This window comes from Pongo pygmaeus, chromosome 12, assembly GCF_028885625.2.
Source record: "Pongo pygmaeus isolate AG05252 chromosome 12, NHGRI_mPonPyg2-v2.0_pri, whole genome shotgun sequence".
Lineage (NCBI taxonomy): Eukaryota > Metazoa > Chordata > Mammalia > Primates > Hominidae > Pongo > Pongo pygmaeus.
The window spans coordinates 64,108,590-64,131,105 of NC_072385.2; the positions used below are offsets into that span (position 1 = coordinate 64,108,590).

General features: G+C 40.7%; 1 protein-coding gene across 3 annotated transcripts in view; it reads left to right on the top strand.

Moving 5' to 3' along the window:
* NFU1 (NFU1 iron-sulfur cluster scaffold) overlaps nt 1-22,516 on the top strand; it is a 41,903-nt gene that overhangs the window by 12,531 nt on the left and 6,856 nt on the right. For all 3 annotated transcript variants that reach the window (XM_054476325.2, XM_063648610.1, XM_063648611.1), the window contains 4 exons: nt 1,949-2,084; nt 6,302-6,368; nt 10,260-10,374; nt 19,458-19,518. In XM_054476325.2, coding sequence (XP_054332300.1) covers nt 1,949-2,084; nt 6,302-6,368; nt 10,260-10,374; nt 19,458-19,518 — 379 coding nt within the window. The remainder of the gene's footprint in view (nt 1-1,948; nt 2,085-6,301; nt 6,369-10,259; nt 10,375-19,457; nt 19,519-22,516) is intronic.

The window sequence follows — 22,516 nt, forward strand, 5'->3', positions numbered from 1 at the left end:
TTCTTTACAGGGTTGTTAAAGGCATAAATACATTTAAAGCACTTGGGCCAGGCACAGTGGCTCATGCCTGTAATCCCAACACTTTGGGAGGCTGAGGTAGGTGGATCACTCGAGGCAAGGAGTTTGAGACCAGCCTGGCCAACATGGTGAAACCCTGTCTCTACTAAAAATACAAAAATTAGCCGGGCATGGTGGTGCATGCCTGTAATCCCAGCTACTCAGGAGGCTGAGGCAGGAGAATCACTTGAACCTGGGGGGCGGAGGTTGCAATGAGCCACGATTGTGCCACTTCACTCTAGCCTGGGGGAAAGAGCGAAACTCCATCTCAAAAAAAAAAAAAATTAAAAATAAATAAATAAAGCACTTGGCCCCAGAGCTGGACATGATGGCTTACACTTGTAATCCCAGCACTTTACTTTGGGAGACCAAGGTAGAAGGATCACTTGAGGCCAGGAGTTTGAGACCAGCCTGAGCAACATTGGGAGACTCCACCTCCACAAAATTTTTTTTAAAAAAGCCTTTGGCTGGGTGCGGTGGCTCACGCCTGTAATCCCAGCACTTTGTGAGGCCAAGGCGGGCAGATCATGAGGTCAGGAGATCAAAACCATCCTGGCTAGCACAGTGAAACCCCGTCTCTACTAAAAATACAGAAAAAATTAGCCAGGTGTGGCGGTGGGTGCCTGTAGTCCCAGCTACTCGGGAGGCTGAGGCAGGAGAATGGTGTGAACCTGGGAGGCGGAGCTTGTAGTGAGCCGAGATGGTGCCACTGCACTCCAGCCTGGGCGACAGAGCGAGACTCTGCCTCAAAAAAAAAAAAAAAAAAAAAAAGGCTTTGACCCTGTATTTGGCATATAATAAGCACACAATGACTATTTATTATTACTATTACAAATTGCTAACTTTATTGTCTTTAAAATAATGGTGGCACTTTGGAAAGAAGAGCATGTAGCATTTTACTATATTAATGTCAGCAATAAGTGATCTATGATTATGATAGCCATTGGTACAAAGTCACCAAATAGAATATATATAGGACTCCTGAATTATGAATATGTATAAGACTTAAGTGTTTACTATTTCTGGAATCTGTTTCATAACACAACTATTTAAATAATCAGAGTATTGGCTGGGCACAGTGGTCACGCTCTAATCCCAACACTTTCGAAGGCTGAGGTGGGAGGATTGTTTGAGTCCAGGAATTTGGGACCAGTCTGGGCAATAGCGTGAGACCCTGTCTCTGCAAAAAAGTACAAATATTAACTAGGTGTGATGGTGCATGCCTGTAGTCCCAGCTACTTTTGAGGCTTATGTAGGAGGATTGCTTGAGCCCTGGAATTTGAGGTCGTAGTGAACCGTGATTGTGCCACTGCACTCCAGCCTGGGCAACAGAGCAAGACCTTGTCTCAAAAAAAAAAAAAAAAAACCCAAAAAACAAAAAAACAGAGTATTAGTAGAAAACTATATGCACTTAAATATCTTGATATGTATATATATTTTTTGAGACACAGTCTCACTCTGTCACCAGGCTGGAGTGCAGTGGTGCAATCTCGGCTCACTGCAACCTCCACCTCCAAGGTTCAAGCAATTCTCTGCCTCAGTCTCCCAAGTAGCTGGGATTACAGGCACCCGCCACCAAGCCTGGCTAATTTTTGTATTTTTAGTAGAGACGAGGTTTCCCCATCTTGGCCAGGCTGGTCTTGAACTCCTGACCTCGTGATCCACCCGCCTCGGCCTCCCTAAGTGCTGGGATTACAGGTGTAAGCCACCGCGCCCAGCTGTATGGTGATATATTTCTTTCTTATCTTTATAAATGCTTTGTCAGGGCAATGAAGCCTTGGGTTTTTCCCCAGTTTTTCTTATTCTGATTCTCTGCAAATGAGCACTTCATAGTCCATAAACTTGTTAACTGTTTTTTCTAGAATAACATTTTCTTCTTTTTCTTTTTTAGTGAGATACATGTTTATTCAAACACAAGATACCCCAAATCCAAACAGCTTAAAGTTTATACCAGGAAAACCAGTTCTTGAGACAAGGACCATGGATTTTCCCACCCCAGCGGCAGCATTTCGCTCTCCTCTGGCTAGGTATATTACTGTTTTCATTTGCTTTTACCAGGAAACATAAATAACTGACTTTGGGGTTAAGACAACTTTATTTAACTATTGCATTTCTATGTGCACTGCATTTTTTTTTAAGTGTAGAGAATAACTTCTTTTCAGATGAGAGATTAAAAAAAAAATAAGGCCTGTTGCAGTGGCTCACACCTGTAATCCTAATATTTTGGGAGGCCGAAGTGGGAGGATTGCTTGAGTCCAGGAGTTTGAGACCAGCCTGGGCAACATAGAGAGACTCCATCTCTAACACACACACACACACACACACACACACACACACACACACCCCCATACCCCATCTCTACCACACACACACCCCATCTCTACCACACACACACACACATACACACACACACACACACAAAATAAGGCCTGTTGCAGTGGCTCACACCTGTAATCCTAACATTTTGGGAGGCCGAAGTGGGAGGATTGCTTGAGTCCAGGAGTTTGAGACCAGCCTGGGCAACATAGAGAGACTCCATCTCTAACACACACACACACACACACACACACACACACACACACACACCCATCTCACACACACCCATCTCTCACACACACACACACACACACACACACACCCATCTCTCACACACACACACACACACACACCCATCTCTACCACACACACACATACACACACACACACAAATTTAGCTGGGTGTGATGGTGTGTACCTCTGGTGTCAGCTACTCAGAAAGCTGAGATGGGAGGATCGCTTGAGCCTGGGAGGTTGAGGCTGCAGTGAGCCATGATGGTGCCACTGCACTCCAGCCTGGGCAACAGAGTGAGACCCTGTCTCAAAAAAACCCAAAAATGTTGAGGAGGCGGGGATCACTTGAGCTCAGGAGTTGGAGACCAGCCTGGGCAACATGGTGAAACCCTGTCTACAAAAAATAAAAAAATTAACCAAGTGTGGTGGTATGTGTCTGTAGTCCCAGCTACTAGGGAGGCTGAGGTGGGAGCAGCACTTAAACCCAGGAGGTTAAGGAAACTGTGAGCTGTGATGCCATGATTGTGCACTGCATTCCAGCCTAGGCGAGAGAGTGAGACCCTTTCTCAAAAAAGAAAAGAAAAATGAGAGTTGATATTAAAAAAATTTTCTCCTGAAGAGTGATATATTTGAGAGATCTATAGCATGAATAAATAAAAACTTATATTTTTACTTAGGAAAAATATTCATCAAATTGATAAATATGGTAAATTTCCATTTCAGATCTTAAAAAATCCGATTTTTATAATGAGAACTTGCTTATTTTATTCATAAGGGTTGTTGAATTTGTAGTTCTTTCAAGATGGAATAATGTCTGAAATACTCTATTCAGAACTATAAATGAAAACTAGTCAGTGGGGACAGTTTTAAAATTCACCAGATAAAGGCATGTTTAAACCAGTAGTCCCCCCTTATCTGTGGTTTCACTTTCCCTGATTTCAGTTACCCAAGATGAGCCGTAGTCTAAAAATATTAAATGGAAAATTCCAGAAATAAACAATTCATCAGTTTTAAATTGTGCTGCTCTTCTGAGTAGCATGGTGAAATCTTGTTCTGTCCTCCCCAGGGCATAAATTATCCCTTTTCCAGTGTATCCATGTCATATACACTGTCTGCCTGTGCCCTCCCCCTGCTGAACCCCCCACCGCCCTCGCTGCATCATTGGTCACTTAGAAGCCATCTCTTAAAGTAGTGATGCTGGCATATTGCTGGCATATTGTTATAATTGTTCTATTTTATTATCAGTTGTTAATCTCTTATTGTGCCTAATTTATAAATTGAACTTTATCATAGGTATATATATAGAGAGAAAAAAACATAATACTTGCAGGGTTCAATACTATGTGTAGTTTCAGGGATCCACTGGGGGCATTGGAATGGATCCCCTGAGGATAAGGGGGGACTACTGTATGTTAGAGATGATAAAGAACAGGGCTGGCCGTGGTGGCTCATGCCTGTAATCCCAGCACTTTGGGAGGACAAGGTGGGCAGATCACGAGGTCAGGAGATCGAGACCATCCTGGCTAACACAGTGAAACCCCATCTCTACTAAAAATACAAAAAATTAGCCGGGCGTGGTGGCAGGCGCCTGTAGTCCCAGCTACTCAGGAGGCTGAGGCAGGAGAATGGCATGAACCCAGGAGGTGGAGCTTGCAGTGAGCCGAGATAGCGCCACTGCATTCCAGCCTGGGTGACAGAGCGAGACTGTCTCAAAAAAAAAAAAAAAAAAGCACAAATGATAAAATTGTTGGGATGAACCTCTTTTTAACTGATAGTTAGAGAAGTTAATAATAAAGAATATTAGAGTCAGTCAGCATCAGTTGAAATTTTGGGGAACTGAAGCCTCAATCTGATTGCCAGGGATACTCGGAAAACAGAGCTTAGGTAACTATTTCTATACATACAGCCATTTTATATGTCTCATTTAAGGAACCTAGGGATTTGCTAAGCTCTGGAATCGTTTTTAAAATTTATAATTAATAGGTACTTTTTTTTTACTTAAACATACCACTTCTCAGAATATACCTTAGAGTGTTTGTTTTTCATATTTTATTTTTTACTTTTTATTTATTTTTTGAGATAAGGTTTCACTTTTGTTGCCCAGGCTGGAGTGCGATGGCGTGATCTTGGCTCACTGCAACCTCCACCTCCTGGGTTCAAGCTATTCTCCTGCCTTAGCCTCCCTAGTAATTGGGACTATAGGCACATGCCACCTCACCTGGCTAAATTTGGTATTTTTTGTAGAGACTAGGTCTCATCATGTTGCTCAGGCTGGTCTCAGACTCCTGAGCTCAAGTGTTCTGTCCTTCTCGGCTTCCAAAGTACTGGGATTACAGGCTGTTTTTCGTACTTTTTTGATGTAAGTCACAGTAAAAAGTGTTTTAGATTATGTGTGTGTATGCATGAGATACAAATGTTTGATGGGATAGTTTTCACTCTTTTTTCACCCTTACAATAGATAATAGATTCTTAAATTTCCTTTCTTCATCTCTTTTTGTTGTTCTGTTTTATTTTATTAAATAAAACCCTGTCGCTACATACATGATTCCACAACTCACTACTGGGTTTTAAAAACCCTACCCTAGAAGTTACTTGCACATGTGCCCAAGATACGTGCAGGGATGTATTTACTGTCATAGAAAGACATCTGAGACATACAAGTGGAGAAAGCAACTTGCAGAACAGTGAGTCCAATATGATACTATGTATATAAAAGCAAAAACCACAGAACAACAAATGCACTGACAAAAAGATCTGGAAGAATACACACGAAACTGATAACAGGATTTGGTAGGGGTGGTCAAGGGGCATTTAAATTTTATTGTTTGAAACATTTACATCAAGAATGAGTTCATATTTTGTATTTAAAAGTAAAAGTAAAAAAGCCCCAATTAATTCAGTTATAGATTAGTTAGAGATTATTTCTGTCAGATGTTCAGTTGGCAAAATCTCTTTTCAAGTTAGTCTTTTGAAAATAGTGTGTTTAGGCCAGGTGTGGTGACTCATGCCTGTAATCCCAGCACTTTGGGAGGCCAAGGCAGGTGGATCGCCTGAAGTCAGGAGTTCAAGACCAGCCTGGCCAATGTGGTGAAACCCTGTCTCTACTAACAATACAAAAATTAGCTGGGTGTGATGGCGGGTGCCTATAATCCCAGCTACTTGGGAGTCTGAGGCAGGAAAATCGCTTGAACCCAGGAGGTGGAGGTTGCAATGAGCGAAGATCTCACCACTGCACTCCAGCCTGGGCCACAGAGGGTGACTCTGTCTCAAAAGAGAAAAAAAAAAAAAAAGAAAATAGTCTGTTTAGTGCTTAGTGCAGTGCCTGGCACTTAGTAGGTGTCAAATATTTGTCGAATGAATGATTGATAGTATAGATATAGCAGTCTATTCATTCACCAGGTGATGGACATTTCCTTATTTTTCTGTATGTGTGGCTATTTTAAATGAAGCTGCTATAAAGATTTATGTAGAAGTCTTTGTGGGGCATGAGTTTTTATTTCTTTTGGGTAAATAACTAGGAGTGGGATTGGTAAATCGTAGAGTAGGAATATAAAACAAAATTGGCCATGAGTTGATAATTGTTAAAGCTGCAAAGGATATGTGGATAATTTTTTACTTTTCTCTACTTTTGTGTATGTTTAAACTTTTCCATAATCAAGCATTTTAATATCTCTTATTTTTTCTTTTTTTGCAGGCAGTTATTTAGGGTTGAAGGAGTAAAAAGTGTGTTCTTTGGACCAGATTTCATCACTGTCACAAAGGTAAACATAGGATTATATAAAATAAGACTTGAAATACTCTTCATTTTTTTCTGAGTCCAATGCCTCTCTCTCCAACATTTCCATTCTTTCTGTTCTTTACTTTTTATTTTTTATTTTTGAGACAGGGTCTTACTCTCTTACCCTCTAAATGTCACAAAAATCAAGCGAAATATGCTATGTTTTTCTTTTTTTCTCTAAAAGGGCTGTTCCATTTTTGATGTCTACTAGATTAATGGGACATGAACTATTTAAATTTGAACTATGTATCCTTTTAAATCTGTTAATTGATATATATCCACAGAACTTAAATCACTTGCCTGATAGTGTGTGAAAATAAAAAGTATTTATTAAACTCCCCTTAAGCAAATTGAAAGGATTAGTCTGAGCTCTTTATGTCCTTAAAAGTGGACATTCCGGGGGGCCAGGCTCGGTGGCTCACGCCTGTAATCCCAGCACTTTGGGAGGCCGAGGCGGGCAGATCATGAGGTAGGGAGATCAAAACCATCCTGGCTAACATGGTGAAACCCCATCTCTACTAAAAATACAAAAAAAATTAGCCAGGCGTGGTGGCGGGCGCCTGTAGCCCCAGCTACTCGGGAGGCCGAAGCAGGAGAACGGCGTGAACCCGGGAGGCAGAGCTTGCAGTGAGCGGAGATCGGGCCACTGCACTCCAGCCTGGGCGACAGAGCGAGACTGCGTCTCAAAAAAAAAAAAAAAGTGGACATACTGGGTTCGTGACATGTTAAATCTAGTCATCTAGTCCAGTATTCTCTTGTGGCTATTTATTTAGAGACAAAGTCTCACTCCACACCCAGGTCAGAGTGCAGTGGCATGATCTCAGCTCACTGCAGCCTCAGCCCCTTGAGCTTAAGCAGTCCTCTCACCTCAGCCTCCTTAGTAGCTGGGACTATACTTGCATACCACCACGTCCAACTAATTTTTGTATTTTTTGTAGAGATAGGGTTTCGCCATGTTGCCCAGGCTGGTCCCAAATTTCTGAGCTCAAACAATCTGCTCACTGTGGCCTCCCAAAGTGCTGGGATTACAGATGTGAACCACCATGTCCAGGCCCCATTCTTCAGTTTTCTTTCTTCCATATTTTTTAAGGGGAAGAAGGGATGAACATTTATTTAATATATTCAATGTCAGATATGGCCCTAGTGCTTTACATATGTTATCTAATTCTTACAACTAGTTATTTTATAAGTGGGAAATTATATATTTATTTTTTAAAGTTACTTAGTTCTTTTACGTATAGCCTATGCTATATAAAAATTTTTATAGGTAAAAATGTGATTATATCTTAAAGGGTTTTTTTTTTTCCTATTTTTCTTGATTAGATTTAGTAAGTCATCTTTTAGCTCTCTTACTTTCATTGTTTAGTTACCCTATTTGAAATTGCCCTAGCTTTACAATTTTTTCTTAAATGAAATGACATAACCAATAGATAATATCCCAAGTTAGGGTATATATTGATACATATATATGTATGTGTGTGTGTGTATTTATCTATCTACACATACATATAGATGGGATCTTGCTCTGTTTCCCAGGCTGGAATACAGTAGTGTGATCATGGGTCACTGCAACCACTAACTCCCAGGCTCAAGCGATCTTGCTGTCTCAGCTTCCCGAGTAGCTGGGACTACAGGTGCATGCCACTATGCCCAGCTAATTTTTTTCTTTCTTTTTTTTTTTTTTTTTATTGTAGAGACAGTGTCCTTCTACGTTGCCCAGGCTGGTCTCGAACTCCTGGGCTCATGCAATCCTTCTGTCTCGGCCTCCCAAAATGTTGAATTACAGGTGTGAGCCACCACGCCTGGACCACGTTGGTATTTAATAGACGGAATACTGGATTTGTTTTGTTTTCTTTCAGTAACCTTTCTCATCATGGACTATCACATTTTACTGAATGTCTTCAGCAATCGCCTGTTTCTATTTCTGATTTCCAGTTGATAATTAGACTTCTTTATGCATCATTTGTGTTATTTTTTTCTAAATATATATGTATATTTGCAGCTTATATGCTGCCCTTTTTTTCTCATTCAGACAACTTTAGAATATTTTTCTTCTTTTTATTACCAATATTTTCCTATTTAGTAGAGCCTGCTATTTACTGAAGATCTGAGGTAACACTCTGATTTATTTTCCAAATAATTTATTACCTAGAACTAGTTTCCATTCCCAATCACTAAGATATTTCACTAGTTTTACTTTTATAACCTTAGCAGTCCCCATTTATCTCACCTTTTATGTACTATCTCTATATTGTTTCTTTTTTTTTTTTTTTGAGATGGAGTCTCACTCTATCGCCCAGGCTGGAGGGCAGTGGCACGATCTCGGCTCACTGCAAACTCCGCCTCCCGGGTTCAAGTGATTCTCCTTCCTCGGCCTCCTGAGTAGCTGGGATTACAGGCCTCTGCAACCACGCCGGCTAATTTTCGTATTATTAGTAGAGAAAGGTTTTCACCATGTTGGCCAGGCTGGTCTCAAACTCCTGACCTCAGGTGATCCACCCGCCTCGGCCTCCCAAAGTGCTGGGATTACAGGCGTGAGCCACCATGCCCAGCCGAATTTCTTTCATATCCTTTAAGTAATATATGTAAGTAAATGTTTTGAATAGTTGTAGGCTGTTCTGTATACTTAATCAAGCAATTACATCCTATTTTTTTTAAGAGAATGGGAATCTCTTTATCATCCGCTTTAAAGACAGAAAATGCATTTAATATTTTGTCTTCACATCACGAAAAACGTCTTTTAATCATTTAAATCAAATTAAAACAATGAAAGTGAATGAATCAATAATATTATTATTACTAATATTATATTAACAATTATATTTCAATTATTAAATATTAATTTTTATTAATTATAAATTATAATATTAATAATAATAACAAGTGAATGAATTAATGAATGGGGGATCTTTAAGATTTTATCTTCTGAAATTCATTTAAACAGGACCCTTTAAGATGTGGAGCTAATATATATTCTCCAGAAGTGGTTGCCATTGCATAGGTATAGTGTGTATATAGGAAAAGATATTTTTTCTTTTCCTTTCCTTTCCTCTTTTCTTTTCTTTTCATCTCTTTTCTTTTCCCTTTCCCTTTTCCCTTCTTCTTCTCTTCGCCTGCCTGCTTGCCTTCCTTCCTCCTTTCCTTTTTTCTGCTTCTTTTCTCTCTCTCTTTTTTCTTTCTTCCTTTCCCTTTATTATTTTTAAAAATATAAAAAGAGATGAAGTCTCGCTATGTTGCCCAGGCTAGTCTTGAACTCCTGGACTCAAGCAATCCTCTTGCCTCAGCTTCCCAAAATGTTGGGATTAGGCATGAACTACCACACCTGGCCAGGAAAAGATTCTTAAGAGGTGAAAGGGGGCCGGGCGCCGTGGCTCACGCCTGTAATCCCAGCACTTTGGGAGGCCAGGGCGGGCGGATCACGAGGTCAGGCTTCAACCTCTCAGAATGCTGGGATTACAGGCATGAACCACCGTGCCCAACCTTAAATATCTTGTGTTATACTGCAAATTGCCTTTTTTACTAAGTATAATATTTTTGAAATATATCCATTTCAAAAAACATAGTTCTAGTTTACTCATTTTACGTGCTGGATAGTATTTCATTATAGGAATAAGATATAGTTAGTTTGTTCCTTTATGTTCAAGGCACACACCTGTAGTCCCAGCTACTTGGGAGGCAGAGGCAGGAGAATCGCTTGAACCCAGTAAGTGGAGGTTGCAGTGAGACAAAATCACGCCACTGTACTCCATCCAGCCTGGGCAACAGAGCGAGATTCCATCTCAAAAAAAAAAAGAAAAAAGAGGTATAAGGTAGTGTTCTGTATGGGTCTTTGCCGTTGCCTGGAAATATAGCATTTTCCTTTAAATGTTTACAGGAAAATGAAGAATTAGACTGGAATTTACTGAAACCAGATATTTATGCAACAATCATGGACTTCTTTGCATCTGGCTTACCCCTAGTTACTGAGGAAACACCTTCAGGAGAAGCAGGTAACATGTTGTATTGAGTAATTAAAATTTGTCCTTTTTTTAGACTTTTCTATTTTCTTCACATTTACCTTGATTTCAGAAGTCATAGGAATCTAGATTTCTATCACTTAATATATTTAGCTCTGCAAATTTATATATCATTTTGAAAACTTGTGTATAAATTGGCATTACTATATAAAACCAAAATTTTCAATTATAAAAATTTTCAAACATGCAGAAAATATCATGCTCACCAATTTGCCCTCCATTCATATCTAACAAATGTTAATTAAATTACAGAATAGGCTTTTGGGAAAAACAAAACAAATGTTATCTTTTGCCACAGTTGCTTTAGACTCATTTTAAATAAAATATTAAGCATACAGTGTCAGATTCTACAGCATAAAGTAAATAAAAAAAGAAACCGCTAAAACCACTATACCCCCATCCATTTTCCCTTCCTAGTTCCAGAGATGTGTGAAAACTTGTTTTGTTTTATACTATACATGTAAGTCTCTGCAGGGAATATATAGTATTAGTTTTTGTTTTTAAGTTTTAAATATCTGTTTGTTTTTTTTTTTTTTTAAAGACAGACTCTCACTCTGCCACCCCGGTTGGAGTGCAGTGATGCAATGTCAGCTCACTGCAACCTCCACCTCCCAGGTTCAAGTGTTTCTCATGCCTCAGCCTCCCAAGTAGCTGGGATTAACAGGTGTGCACCACTACACCCAGCTAATTTTTGTATTTTTAGTAGAGATGGGGTTTCATCATATTTGTCAGGCTGGTCTTGAACTCCTGACCTCAAGTGATCCGCTGGCTTTGACCTCTCAAAATGCTGGGATTACAGGCATGAACCACCATGCCTAACCTTAAATATTGTGTGTTATACTGCAAATTGCCTTTTTTACTAAGTGTAATATTTTTGAAACATATCCATTTCAAAAAACATAGTTGTAGTTTACTCATTCTATGTGCTGGATAGCATTTCATTATAGGAATAAGATATAGTTAATTTGTTCCTTTATGTCCAAGTAAAGGTTTTGTACTAATTTTTATTAAAAACATTGCTGTAGTGGGCATCCTTGTACAAGTCTGTTTATGAATATGTGGAGAGCTTCTTTATTTATTTGTTTGTTTATTTATTTTTATTTATTTATTTTTGGAGACGGAGTCTTGCTCTGTTGCCCAGGCTGGAGTGCAGTGGCGTGATCTCGGCTCACTGCAGCCTCTGCCTGCCGGGTTCAAGTGATTCTCCTGCCTCAGCCTCCCAAGTAGCTGGTATTACAGGCGCTCACCACCATGCCTGGGTAATTTTTGTATTTTTAGTAGAGACGGAGTTTCACCATGTTGGCCAGGCTGGTCTTGAACTCCAGACCTCGTGATTCACCTGCCGCGGCCTCCCAAAGTGCTGGGATTACAGGCATGAGCCACTGTGCCCAGCCTTATTTTTATTTATTTTTGAGACAGAGTTTGCTCTGTCATCCAGGCTGGAGTGCAATGGCATGATCTCAGTTCACTGCAGCCTCTGCTTCCCAGGTTCAAGCGATCCTTCTACCTCAGCCTCCCAAGTGGCTGGGATTACAGGCATGCACCACCACGCCCAGCTAATTTTTGTATTTTTAGTAGAGGGGGTTTTGCCATGTTGGCCAGGCTGATCCCAAACTCCTGACCTCAAGTGGATCCACCTGCCTTGGCCTTCCAAAGTTTTGGGATTACAGGCGTGAGCCACCGTGCCTGGCCAAGAACTTTTTTAGATTATGTTCCTAAAAGTGGAATTGTTATATCATAAGTTGATCTAATTAAGTGCACATTAGCAGTATATTTTAAGAATTTCAACGTTCATACATCTTTGTCATCATTTAGTCTTTTTTTTTTTTTTTTTTTTTTTTACTCGTATGTTGGGTATACAATGGGACCTTGTTTTTTTTTCTTTTTTTTTTGAGACGGAGTTTCGCTCTTGTTGCCCAGGCTGGAGTGCAATGGCGCAATCTCAGCTCACCACAGCTTCCACCTCCCGGGTTCAAGCAATTCTCCTGCCTCAGCCTCCTGAATAGCTGGGATTACAGGTGCCTGCCACCACGCCCAACTAATTTTTCTATTTTTAGTAGAGACGGGGTTTCACCATGTTGGCTGGTCTGGTCTTGAACTCCTGATCCGTCTGTCTCAGCCTCCCAAAGTGCTGGGATTACAGGCATGAGCCACTGAGCCTGGCCGGTATCTTGTTTTAATTGCATTTCCTTGATTAATACTGAGTGTTAAGAGTTTCATATGTTTATTGGCCATTTACTTTTCTTTTCAGTAAATTTTCTATTTATATCTTTTCTACTTAAAAACAAATTGAGTCATGTGTCTTTTTTTTTTTTTGAGACAGTGACCTGCTCTGTCACCCAAGCTGGAGTGCAGTGGCATGATCATGGCTCACTACATCCTCAGCTTCCCAGGCTTAAGCAATCCTCCTGCCTCTGTCTCCCAAGTAGCTGGGATTATAGGCTCCTGCCACCATGCCTGGTTAATGTTTTTATTTTTAAAATTTTTTTGGCTGGGCGTGGTGGCTCACGCCTGTGATCCCAGCAATTTGGGAGGCTGAGGTGGGCGGATCACGAGGTCAGGAGTTCGAGACCAGCCTGACCAACATGGTGAAATCCCATCTCTACTAAAAATACCAAAATTAGCTGGGCGTGGTGGCGCGTGCCTGTAATCCCAGCTACTTGGGAGGCTGGGGCAGAAGAATCGCTTGAATCCGGGAGGCAGAGGTTGCAGTGAGCTGAGACCGTGCCACTGTACTCTAGCCTAGGAGACAGGGTGAGACTCCATCTCAAAAAAAAAATAAATAAAAATTTAAAAAAAATTTTTTTTGTAGAGGCCTTGCACAGTGGCTCACACCTGTAATCCCAGCATTTTGGGAGGCCGAGGTGGGCAGATCATGAGGTTAAGAGATCGAGAGACCATCCTAGCCAACATGGTAAAACCCCATCTCTGCTAAAAATACAAAAATCAGCTGGCCATGGTGGCACGTGCCTGTAGTCCCAGCTACTTGGGAGGCTGAGGCAGGAGAATTGCTTGAACTTGGGAGGCAGAGGTTGCAGTGAGCTGAGATCATGCCACTGCACTCCAGCCTGGTGACAGAGCGAGACTCCGTCCCCCCCTCAAAAAAATTTTTTTTTGTGGAGATGAGATCTTGTTAGGTTGCCCAGGCTGGTGTTCAAGTGTTCTTCCTGTCTCAGCATCTCAGAGTACTGAGATTATAAGCATGAACCACCGCCACCTGGCCCATATGTCTTTTTTATATTTATTTAAGCAGGTTTTTAAAAAATATTCTGGGCTGGACACCATGCCCCACACCTGTGATCCCAGCACTTGGGGAGGTGAAGGCGGCAGATTGTGTGAGCTCAGGAACTTGAGACTAGCCTGGGCAATATGGCAAAACCCTGTGTTTACAAAAAAATACAAAAATTAGCTGGGTATGGTGATGCGTGCATTTAGTCCCACCTACTTGACAAGCTGAGGTGGGAGGATCGCTTGAGCCCAGGAGGCTGAGGCTGCAGTGAGCCATGTTCACACCACTGCACTCCATCTTGGGTGATAGAACTAGACCACATCTCTTAAAAAAAAAAAAAAGTCTCATTCTCTCTGTATATATATAAATATTCTGAATATTAATTCTTTGTTAGGTATTTTCTTAGCAAATGATATCTCCCTAACTGTGACTTAACTTTTCATTTTGTTTATGATGTCTTTTGTCTTACAGAAAATTTTCATTTTAATGTGGTTACATTAGTTCATCTTTTTCCTTTGTGGTTTATGCCTTTTGTACCTTGTTTTAGTAAGTTATTTAGTGTAAAGCACTTGGAAGAGTGACTCTACGTGAAGCTCCATAAGTATTTGCTGATACTGTTGTATTTGTTGTTGATGAAGTTTTTCCTTTCTCCAGTATCACAAAGATACTGTCATATCTGTGTATATGTATATGTGTTTTTGTTTTTTAAAGTTTTATTTTTTACACTTAAATATTTAATCACTGTGGGATTTGTTTTTCTATATAGTTTAAAGTATAATAATTTTATCTTTTTCAACATAGGTAATCAATTATCCCAGTCTTTCCTCATGAATTTATAATATTATACATGGGTCTTTTTCTAAGATGTTTTTTGTCCCTGTAGTGTTTTTGCCCCCCTTCCTGTTTTAATAACATATGGAGGTTTAATTACAATATCTCTGTAACAATTAGTATAGTATATGATAATATCTGGAAGAAAAAGTTCCTCAATTAAAAAAAACTTTCTGGTGGTCTGGTCACTTTATTCTTCCTTGTAAATTTAATGATCATCTTGTAAAGTCTCTGAAAAACCATGTCAAGAGTTTGGTTAAAGTTGCATTAAATTTATAGATTAAATTTGGGAGAATTAACATTTCTTCAACGTTGATATTTTTTCATCCCCAAATTTTCCCATTTATGTGAGACTTCTCTTATGTTCTTTTCTTGGTATGAGCTCATGTTAGTTCTAGGTACCATACAGGTTTTGTTATCATAAAGCATTCTTATTTTGTTTAGTAAGCACTTAGATATACTGATTACTGTATTTCAGGCACAATTCTAAGCACTTTATAAGTATAAACTCACTTAATTCTTAAAATAACCTTATTAGATAGGAACTGTTACCACATTTCACACATGAGAAAACTGAGGCACTGAATGGTTGAGTAATTTGCTCAAGGTCACACAGGTAGTAAGTGGCAGAGATAGATAAGAAGTTTGGGCAATCTGGCTCCAGCGTTCATGCTCTTAACTACTACACTGTGCTGCCTGTATCTGTTTTTTGGGTTTTTTTTTGAGACGGGGTCTTGCTTTGTTGCCCAGGCTGGAGAGCGATGGTGCGATCTCGGCTCACTGCAACCTCTGCCTCCCAGGTTCAAGTGATTCTCTTGCCTCAGCCACATGAGCAGCTGGGATTACAGGCGCCAACCACCATGCCCAACTGATTTTTGTATTTTTAGTAGAGATGGGGTTTCACCATGTTGGCCAGGCTGCTCTTGAACTCCTGACCTCAGGTGATCCGCCCGCCTTGGCCTGTCAAAGTGGTGGGATTATGGGCGTGAACCACCTCACTCGGCCCTGTATCTGTTTTAAAATAATGTTTTCTAATTTGGGGTGTTGGGTATAGGAATACTGTTGATTTTTGTATATTGATCTTATATCCGTCAAGGTTAGCACTCATTAGTTCTAGTAGTTCATCAATGTTAATAAGCATTGACTACAAAAACCGAACGTTTATATGTGCATACACACATATATACACTGCTGTAGTTTGGACGTTTGTCCCCTCCAAATCTCATGCTGAAATTTGATCCCCAGTGTTGGAGGTGGAGTCTAATGGGAGGTGAGTGGGTCATGGGGATGGATCCCTCAATAGTAGATGAATGCCCTCTGGAAGAGCCGGGGGTATGAAGGGAGGCGAGTGAGTTCTTACTCTATTAGTTCTTTTCAGAGCTGAGTGCTAAGAAGAGTCCCAGTAACAACATCTCCTTCCTGTCTCACCATGTGATCCCTGCATGGGCCAGCTCCCCTTCTTCTTCCATGAGGGGAAGCAGCTTGAGGTCCTCACCAGATGCCAAGTCTTCAACTTTTCTAGACATCAGAATCAACCAAATAAACATTTTTTTCTTTGTAAATTACACAGTCTCAGGTATTCCTTTATAGCAACACTAAATACACTATGACATGAAGAAACATTTGTATAATTATCTTTAGGTGATACAGGTATATTTTTAGGTATATATCTTAAGAGTCTTAGAGATCTGCACAAGGCAACATGTAGAAACATGTTCACTGAAATATTTTTTAACTATACCAGCAGTTAAAAGAAATGAACTAGATTGGGAGATACCAACATAGAAACATAAAAAAGAAAATATTAAGTGAAAAAGGAAAATTCAAATGTATGTACATTTATACATGTACCATTTATGAAAATTTTTAGTACTACATGAAACAGTTACATGTGTTCTTTATGGATCCATATGTAAACCTTATAACTTTTTTAGAGTAATTTGTATCTACTAACATTAAAAATGCACAAGCTAGGTTGGGTGCCGTGGCTCACGCCTGTAATCCCAGCACTTTGGGAGGCCGAGGCAGGTGGATCACCTGAGGTCAGGAGTTGAAGAACAGCCTGGCCAACATGGTGTAACCCCGTCTCTACTAAAAATACAAAAAATTAGCCAGGTGTGGTGGCAGGCACCTGTAATCCCAACTACTTAGGAGGCTGAGGCAGGAGAATTGCTTGAATCCAAGAGACGGAGGTTGCAGTGAGCTGAGGTAAAAGAGTGAAACTCTGTCAAAAAAAAAAAAAGCACAAGCCTGTTTACCCAAATAGCCCACCAGTAGGAATTTATCTCATAAATATAATTGCAAAAGTACATTGATGTATGTATATATATATAAAAATTTTTTTTTTTTTTTTTGAGATGGAGTTTCACTCTGTCACCCAGGCTGGAGTGCAGTGGCGTGATCTCAGCTCACTGCAACCTCTGCCTCCCAGGTTCAAGTGATTCTTCTGCCTCAGCCTCTGGAGTAGCTGGGATTACAGGCACCCACCACCACTCCTGGCTACTTTTTGTATTTTTAGTAGAGGCGGGATTTCAGCATGTTGGCCAGGCTGGTCTAAAACTCCTGACCTCGAGTGATCCACCCACCTTGGCCTCCCAAAGTGCTGGGATTACAGATGTGAGCTACTGAGCCCAGCCTTTTGATATACATTTATATAAGCAAGTGTGTTGCAGGATTGTTAGAAATAGCAGCAAACTGTATAAACAACTGAAATAATGAAGAAACTGGCCAAAGACAAATCTATATAAAAGTTACTGTGTACCAGTTTTAAATATTGAGGCATATTTGTATATGCCAATGGGGAAAGACCTTCAAGATATATTACACAGAAAAGAGCAGGATATAGAATAGTACGTATAGTATGATCTCATTTGTGTTAATTTATACATGTAAATGTAAACACGTGCTGGGAAGATATAAACTAAACTCATGTTAGTGATTGTCTATGGAAGGGATGGTGGGGAAGTGGAATTTAGGTTTATTGATCTAAGATAGTTTTGGCTTTTGTGCTTTTTTTCCCCCAGCAAATTTATTTTTATTTATCTATTTTTTTTTTTTTTGAGGTGGAGTCTCACTCTGTTGCCCAGGCTGGAGTGCAGTGGTGTGATCTCGGCTCACTGCAACCTCCACCTCCTGGGTTCAAGCAATTCTCCTGCCTCAGCCTCCCAAGTAGCTGAGATAACAGGCATGTGCCACCACATCCAGCTAATTTTTGTATTTTTAGTAGAGACAGGGTTTTACCATGTTGGCCAGGCTAGTCTCGAACTCCTGACCTCGGGTGATCTGACTGCCTCAGCCTCCCAAAGTGCTGGGATTATAGGCGGGAACCACCGCACCCGGCCCTTTTGTGTGTTTTTTCCTTTTTTTCTTTTACTTTTCTTTTCTTTTCTTTCTTTTTTTTTTTTTTTGAGATAGAGTCTTGCTCTGTCAGCCAGGCTGGAATACAGTGGTGCGATCTTAGCTCACTGCAACCTCCGCCATCTGGGTTCAAGTGATTCTCGTGTCAGCCTCCCGAGTAGCTGGGATTACAGGCACCTACCAACATACCTGGCCAATTTTTGTATTTTTAGTAAAGACAGGGTTTTGCCATATTGGCCAGGCTGGTCTGGAACTCCTGACCTCAAGTGATGTGCCTACCTCAGCCTCCCAAAGTGCTGGGATTACAGGCATGAGCCATGTTTTATTTCTTTTCTTAAAAAACTCAATGTTAATATAATTTAATTTTAGGGGTTGCCAGAATCTAGTTTTTGTTATAATGTAATATGAAATCGCTACATTTTTGGTTTTCTCAAAGGCTAACTTTGTGCTCAGAAGATTTGTAGAACATTTCAGAGGCCAGGCATGGCTCATGCATGTAATCTCAGTACTTTGCGGGGCCGAGGCAGGAGGATCACTTGAGCCCAGGAGTTGAAGATCATCTTGGGCAACTGGATTAGTCTGTTCTCACGCTGCTGATAAAGACGTACCTGAGACTGGGTAATTTATAAAGGAAAGAGGTTTAATTGACTCACAGTTCAGCATAGCTGGGGAGGCCTTAGGAAAGTTACAATTGTGGTGGAAGGGGAAGCAAACACATGAGTCTTCACATGACGGCAAGAAGAAGAAGTGCCAAGCAAAAGGGAGAAAAGTTCCTTATAAAACGATCAGATCTCGTGAGAACTCACTCACTATCACGAGAACAGCATGAGGGTAACCACCCCCATGATTCAATTACCTCCCACCAGCTCCCTCCCACAACATGTAGGGATTATGGGAACTACAGTTCAAGATGAGATTTGGCTGGGGACACAGCCAAACCATATCAGCAACATGGCAAGACCCCATCTCTACAGAAAATAAAAAAATTGCCTGGGTGTGGTGGCTCACACCTGTGGTCCCAAACTACTTGGGAGACTGAGGCAGGAGGACTGCTTGAGCCCAGGAGATTTAGGCTGCAGTGAGCTGTGATGACACCACTGCACTCCGCACTGGGCAACAGAGTGAAATGCTGTCTCAAGAAGAAAAAAAAAAGAACATTTCAGAAATTTCCAGAAGGCTTACATCTATATATTTAGTATGGTTGGCATTTTGAAAACCAGTAAATTGAGAAACTGAGGATGTAACTTAACTTACAAAGTAGGTGTGCCTTTTTGTCTCAAAGTTTCCATCAAAATTCTGTTTCTTTTCTCTGATAATTTCAATCCTTGAGAACAGAAAATGTCTGCATATTTGCTGGCTTAAAATTTCAAGCCCTAACATCATTAGTATATCAAGATGTTTTAGTGTACTCATCTTTATCATCAAATGTTGAGTTGATTGGTATTCCCTAATTTTTCTTCAGAGAATCGAATGATTCCCTCATCAATTTCCCAAAATATATCTCCATACCAAGTTACATGTTCTATCTATAGTTTTATGTTTTTAATGAACCATGTAGTTAAAATCATTGTTTTAATACTTGTACTTGCATGGCTATAAAATTTCTACTCTTGATGTTTTTATATGTAATTATTTCTAGGATCTGAAGAAGATGATGAAGTTGTGGCAATGATTAAGGAATTGTTAGATACTAGAATACGGTACGTGCTCCTCTCTCTACCCAAATTCAAGTGCTTTGGAGGCATTTTTCATTATAGCAATATAGTTTTAGTTGGCCGTGAGATTATAGTAGATTTTCAAAATAAGTGCAAGTTAATGTAAACCACAACAGGTAACCATGACAAATGAATTTAAAGCCTGTATCTTCTCTACATTTACTCAAAATTTTAAAACATCCAATTTATTTAAACATATTCAATGAAGAAATGTATTCTTCACAGTCTCAATTTAGATTCGATATTGTTATAATACCAAATTTCTTAAAAAGAAAAAAAAGACTTAATGTTTGGGAAGGTTGTGAAGAGAGAATGAGTACCTGTTTTCAGTATATTGCCCATACAGAATAAATTTAAGTGAATGGAGAACAGCAGGCTTCTACTTTTGCTTGTAGCAGACCAATAGTCATGCTGAGAACTCCCAGAAAAGCTGAATAAAGTACAATAAAAAGAATTCGTTTGAAAGCATTAGATAGCTGCCAGAGCAAGCAAAATTTGAGGTGCTAAGATCCCGGAGAGAAGGGAAGCTCACTGAGTTTTCCCTTCAGGCATTTGCTGTTCCTTGCTACATAGCTAGGGTAGAAGCAGCTGGGCAGAGGGCAGCTGCTAAGAATCAGAGAAACCATTGGGCTTTCAGAAAATTTGTTTAGATGGAAGACAAAAATTAAAATTCTGGGTTACCAATGAAATCTTGATTTCAAGGACCAAGATCCTAGAGAGCAGGGAAGTTAAGAAAAGTAAGCCTATAGTTTTTTGTTTTTTTTTTTAAGATGGAGTCTTGCTCTGTCGCCCAGGCTGGCATACAATCTCAGCTCACTACAGCCTCGCCTCCCGGGTTCAAGTGGTTCTCCAGATTCAGCCTCCTGAGTAGTTGGGATTACAGGCACGGACCACCACGCCCAGCTAATTTTTGTATTTTTGGAAGAGACAGGGTTTCACCATGTTGGCCAGGCTGGTCTTGAACTCCTGACCTCATGATCCGCCCACCTCAACCTCCCAAAGTGCTAGGATTACAGACGTGAGCCACTGCACCCAGCCAAGTAAGCCTATAGTTAGTAACAATGTATTGTATTCTTGAAAATTGTGGCTGGACGTGGTGGCTCACGCTTGTAATCCCAGCCCTTTGGGAGGCCAAGGTAGGTGGATCACCTAAGATCAGGAGTTCAAGACCAGCCTGGCCAACATGTTGGAATCCCATCTCTACTAAAAATACAAAAATTAGCCAGGCGTGGTGGTGGGCGTCTGTAATCCCAGCTACTAGGGAGACTGAGGTAGGAGAATCGCTTGAACCCAGGAGGCGGAGGTTGCAGTCAGTCAAGATTACACCACTGCACTCCAGCCTGGGCGACGAGCAAAACTCTTTCTCAAAAAAAAAAAAATTTGCTAAGATAGTAGTTATTAAGTGTTCTTGACACAAAAAATAAGTATGCGAGGTAATGTGCATGTTAATTAGCTTGATTTAGCCATTCCATGGTGTATACAGATTTTTTTTTTGAGACAGAGTCTTGCTCTGTCACCCAGGCTGGAGTGCTGTGCGATCTCGGCTCACTGCAACCTCTGCCTCCCAGGTTCAAGCGATTCTTCTGCCTCAGCCTCCTGAGTAGCTGGGATTACAGGCATGTACCACCACACCCAGCTAATTTTTGTAGTTTTAGTAGAGACAGGGTTTCACCATGTTGGCCAGGATGGTCATGACCTCCTGACTTCAGGTGATCTACCCTCCTCGGCCTCCCAAAATGCCAGGATTACAGGCGTGGGTCACTGCGCCCGGCCTACATACTTCAAAACATCATGTTGTACATGGAAATATCTATAATTTTTGTGAATTAAGAATAATTAATTGGAGGCCGGGTGCAGTGCCTCACGCCTGTAATCCCAGCACTTTGGGAGGCCCAGGCGGGTGGATCACGAGGTCAGGAGATTGAGACCATCCTGGCTAACACGGTGAAACCCTGTCTCTATTAAAAATACAAAAAATTAGCCGGGCGTGGTGGCGGGGCCCTGTAGTCCCAGCTACTCCGGAGGCTGAGGCAGGAGAATGGCATGAACCTGGGAGGCGGAGCTTGCAGTGAGCCAAGATTGCACCACTGCACTCCAGCCTGGGCGAGAGAGTGAGACTCTATCTCAAAAAAAAAAAGTAACCCTGGAACTAAAATTATAATAACTGAACTTAAGAACTCATTAGATTAGGTTAACATTAGATTGGACATAGTTGAAGAGATTAGTATACTGGAATTTAAGTCAGTAGAAAATGTTCAGCCTGAAGCACAGGGAGAGAAGAGAAGATACAGGAAAGAAGCATGAGACGATGGGCATGGTGCTCACCCCTATAATTCCAGCACTTTGGGAGGCTGAGGTAGGAGGATTGCTTGAGCTCAGAAGTTAAGAAACCACCCTGGCAACATAGTGAGACCTTGTCTCTACAAAAAATTAAAAAATTAGCTGGGTGTGGTGGTGTGCACCTGTAGTCTCAGCTGTTCGTGAGGCAGGAAGATTGCTTGAGCTTGGGAGGTTGAGGCTGCAGTGGGCTGTGATCACACCATTGCACTCTGGTCAAGGAGACAGAACAAGACCCTGTCTCACCCAAAAAAAGAAAAAAAAAGGAATCAAACCTATGGAGGGGAGAAATAGAATAAAAAATACTTCATCAATCCAAAATAATGCAAAATAGGAAACAGTAAATGGTAATATAAACACAAAAGTATTGGCATTTAAATGACGGTAGTTTGATGAACAAAAATAAGGTTGTCAAATTGGATGTGAAAAAACAAACAAAATCAAGTATAGAGCACTTAGAAGAGATATAGGGGCCAAGCATGGTGGCTCATGCGTGTAATCCTAGCATTTTGGGAGGCCGAGGTGGCAGATTGCTTGAGCCCAGGAGTTTGAGACCAGCCTGGGCAACATAGTGAGACCCCATCTCTACAATGAAAGAGAGTGAGAAAGAGAAAGAGAGAGGGAGGGAGGGAGGGAGGAAGGAAGA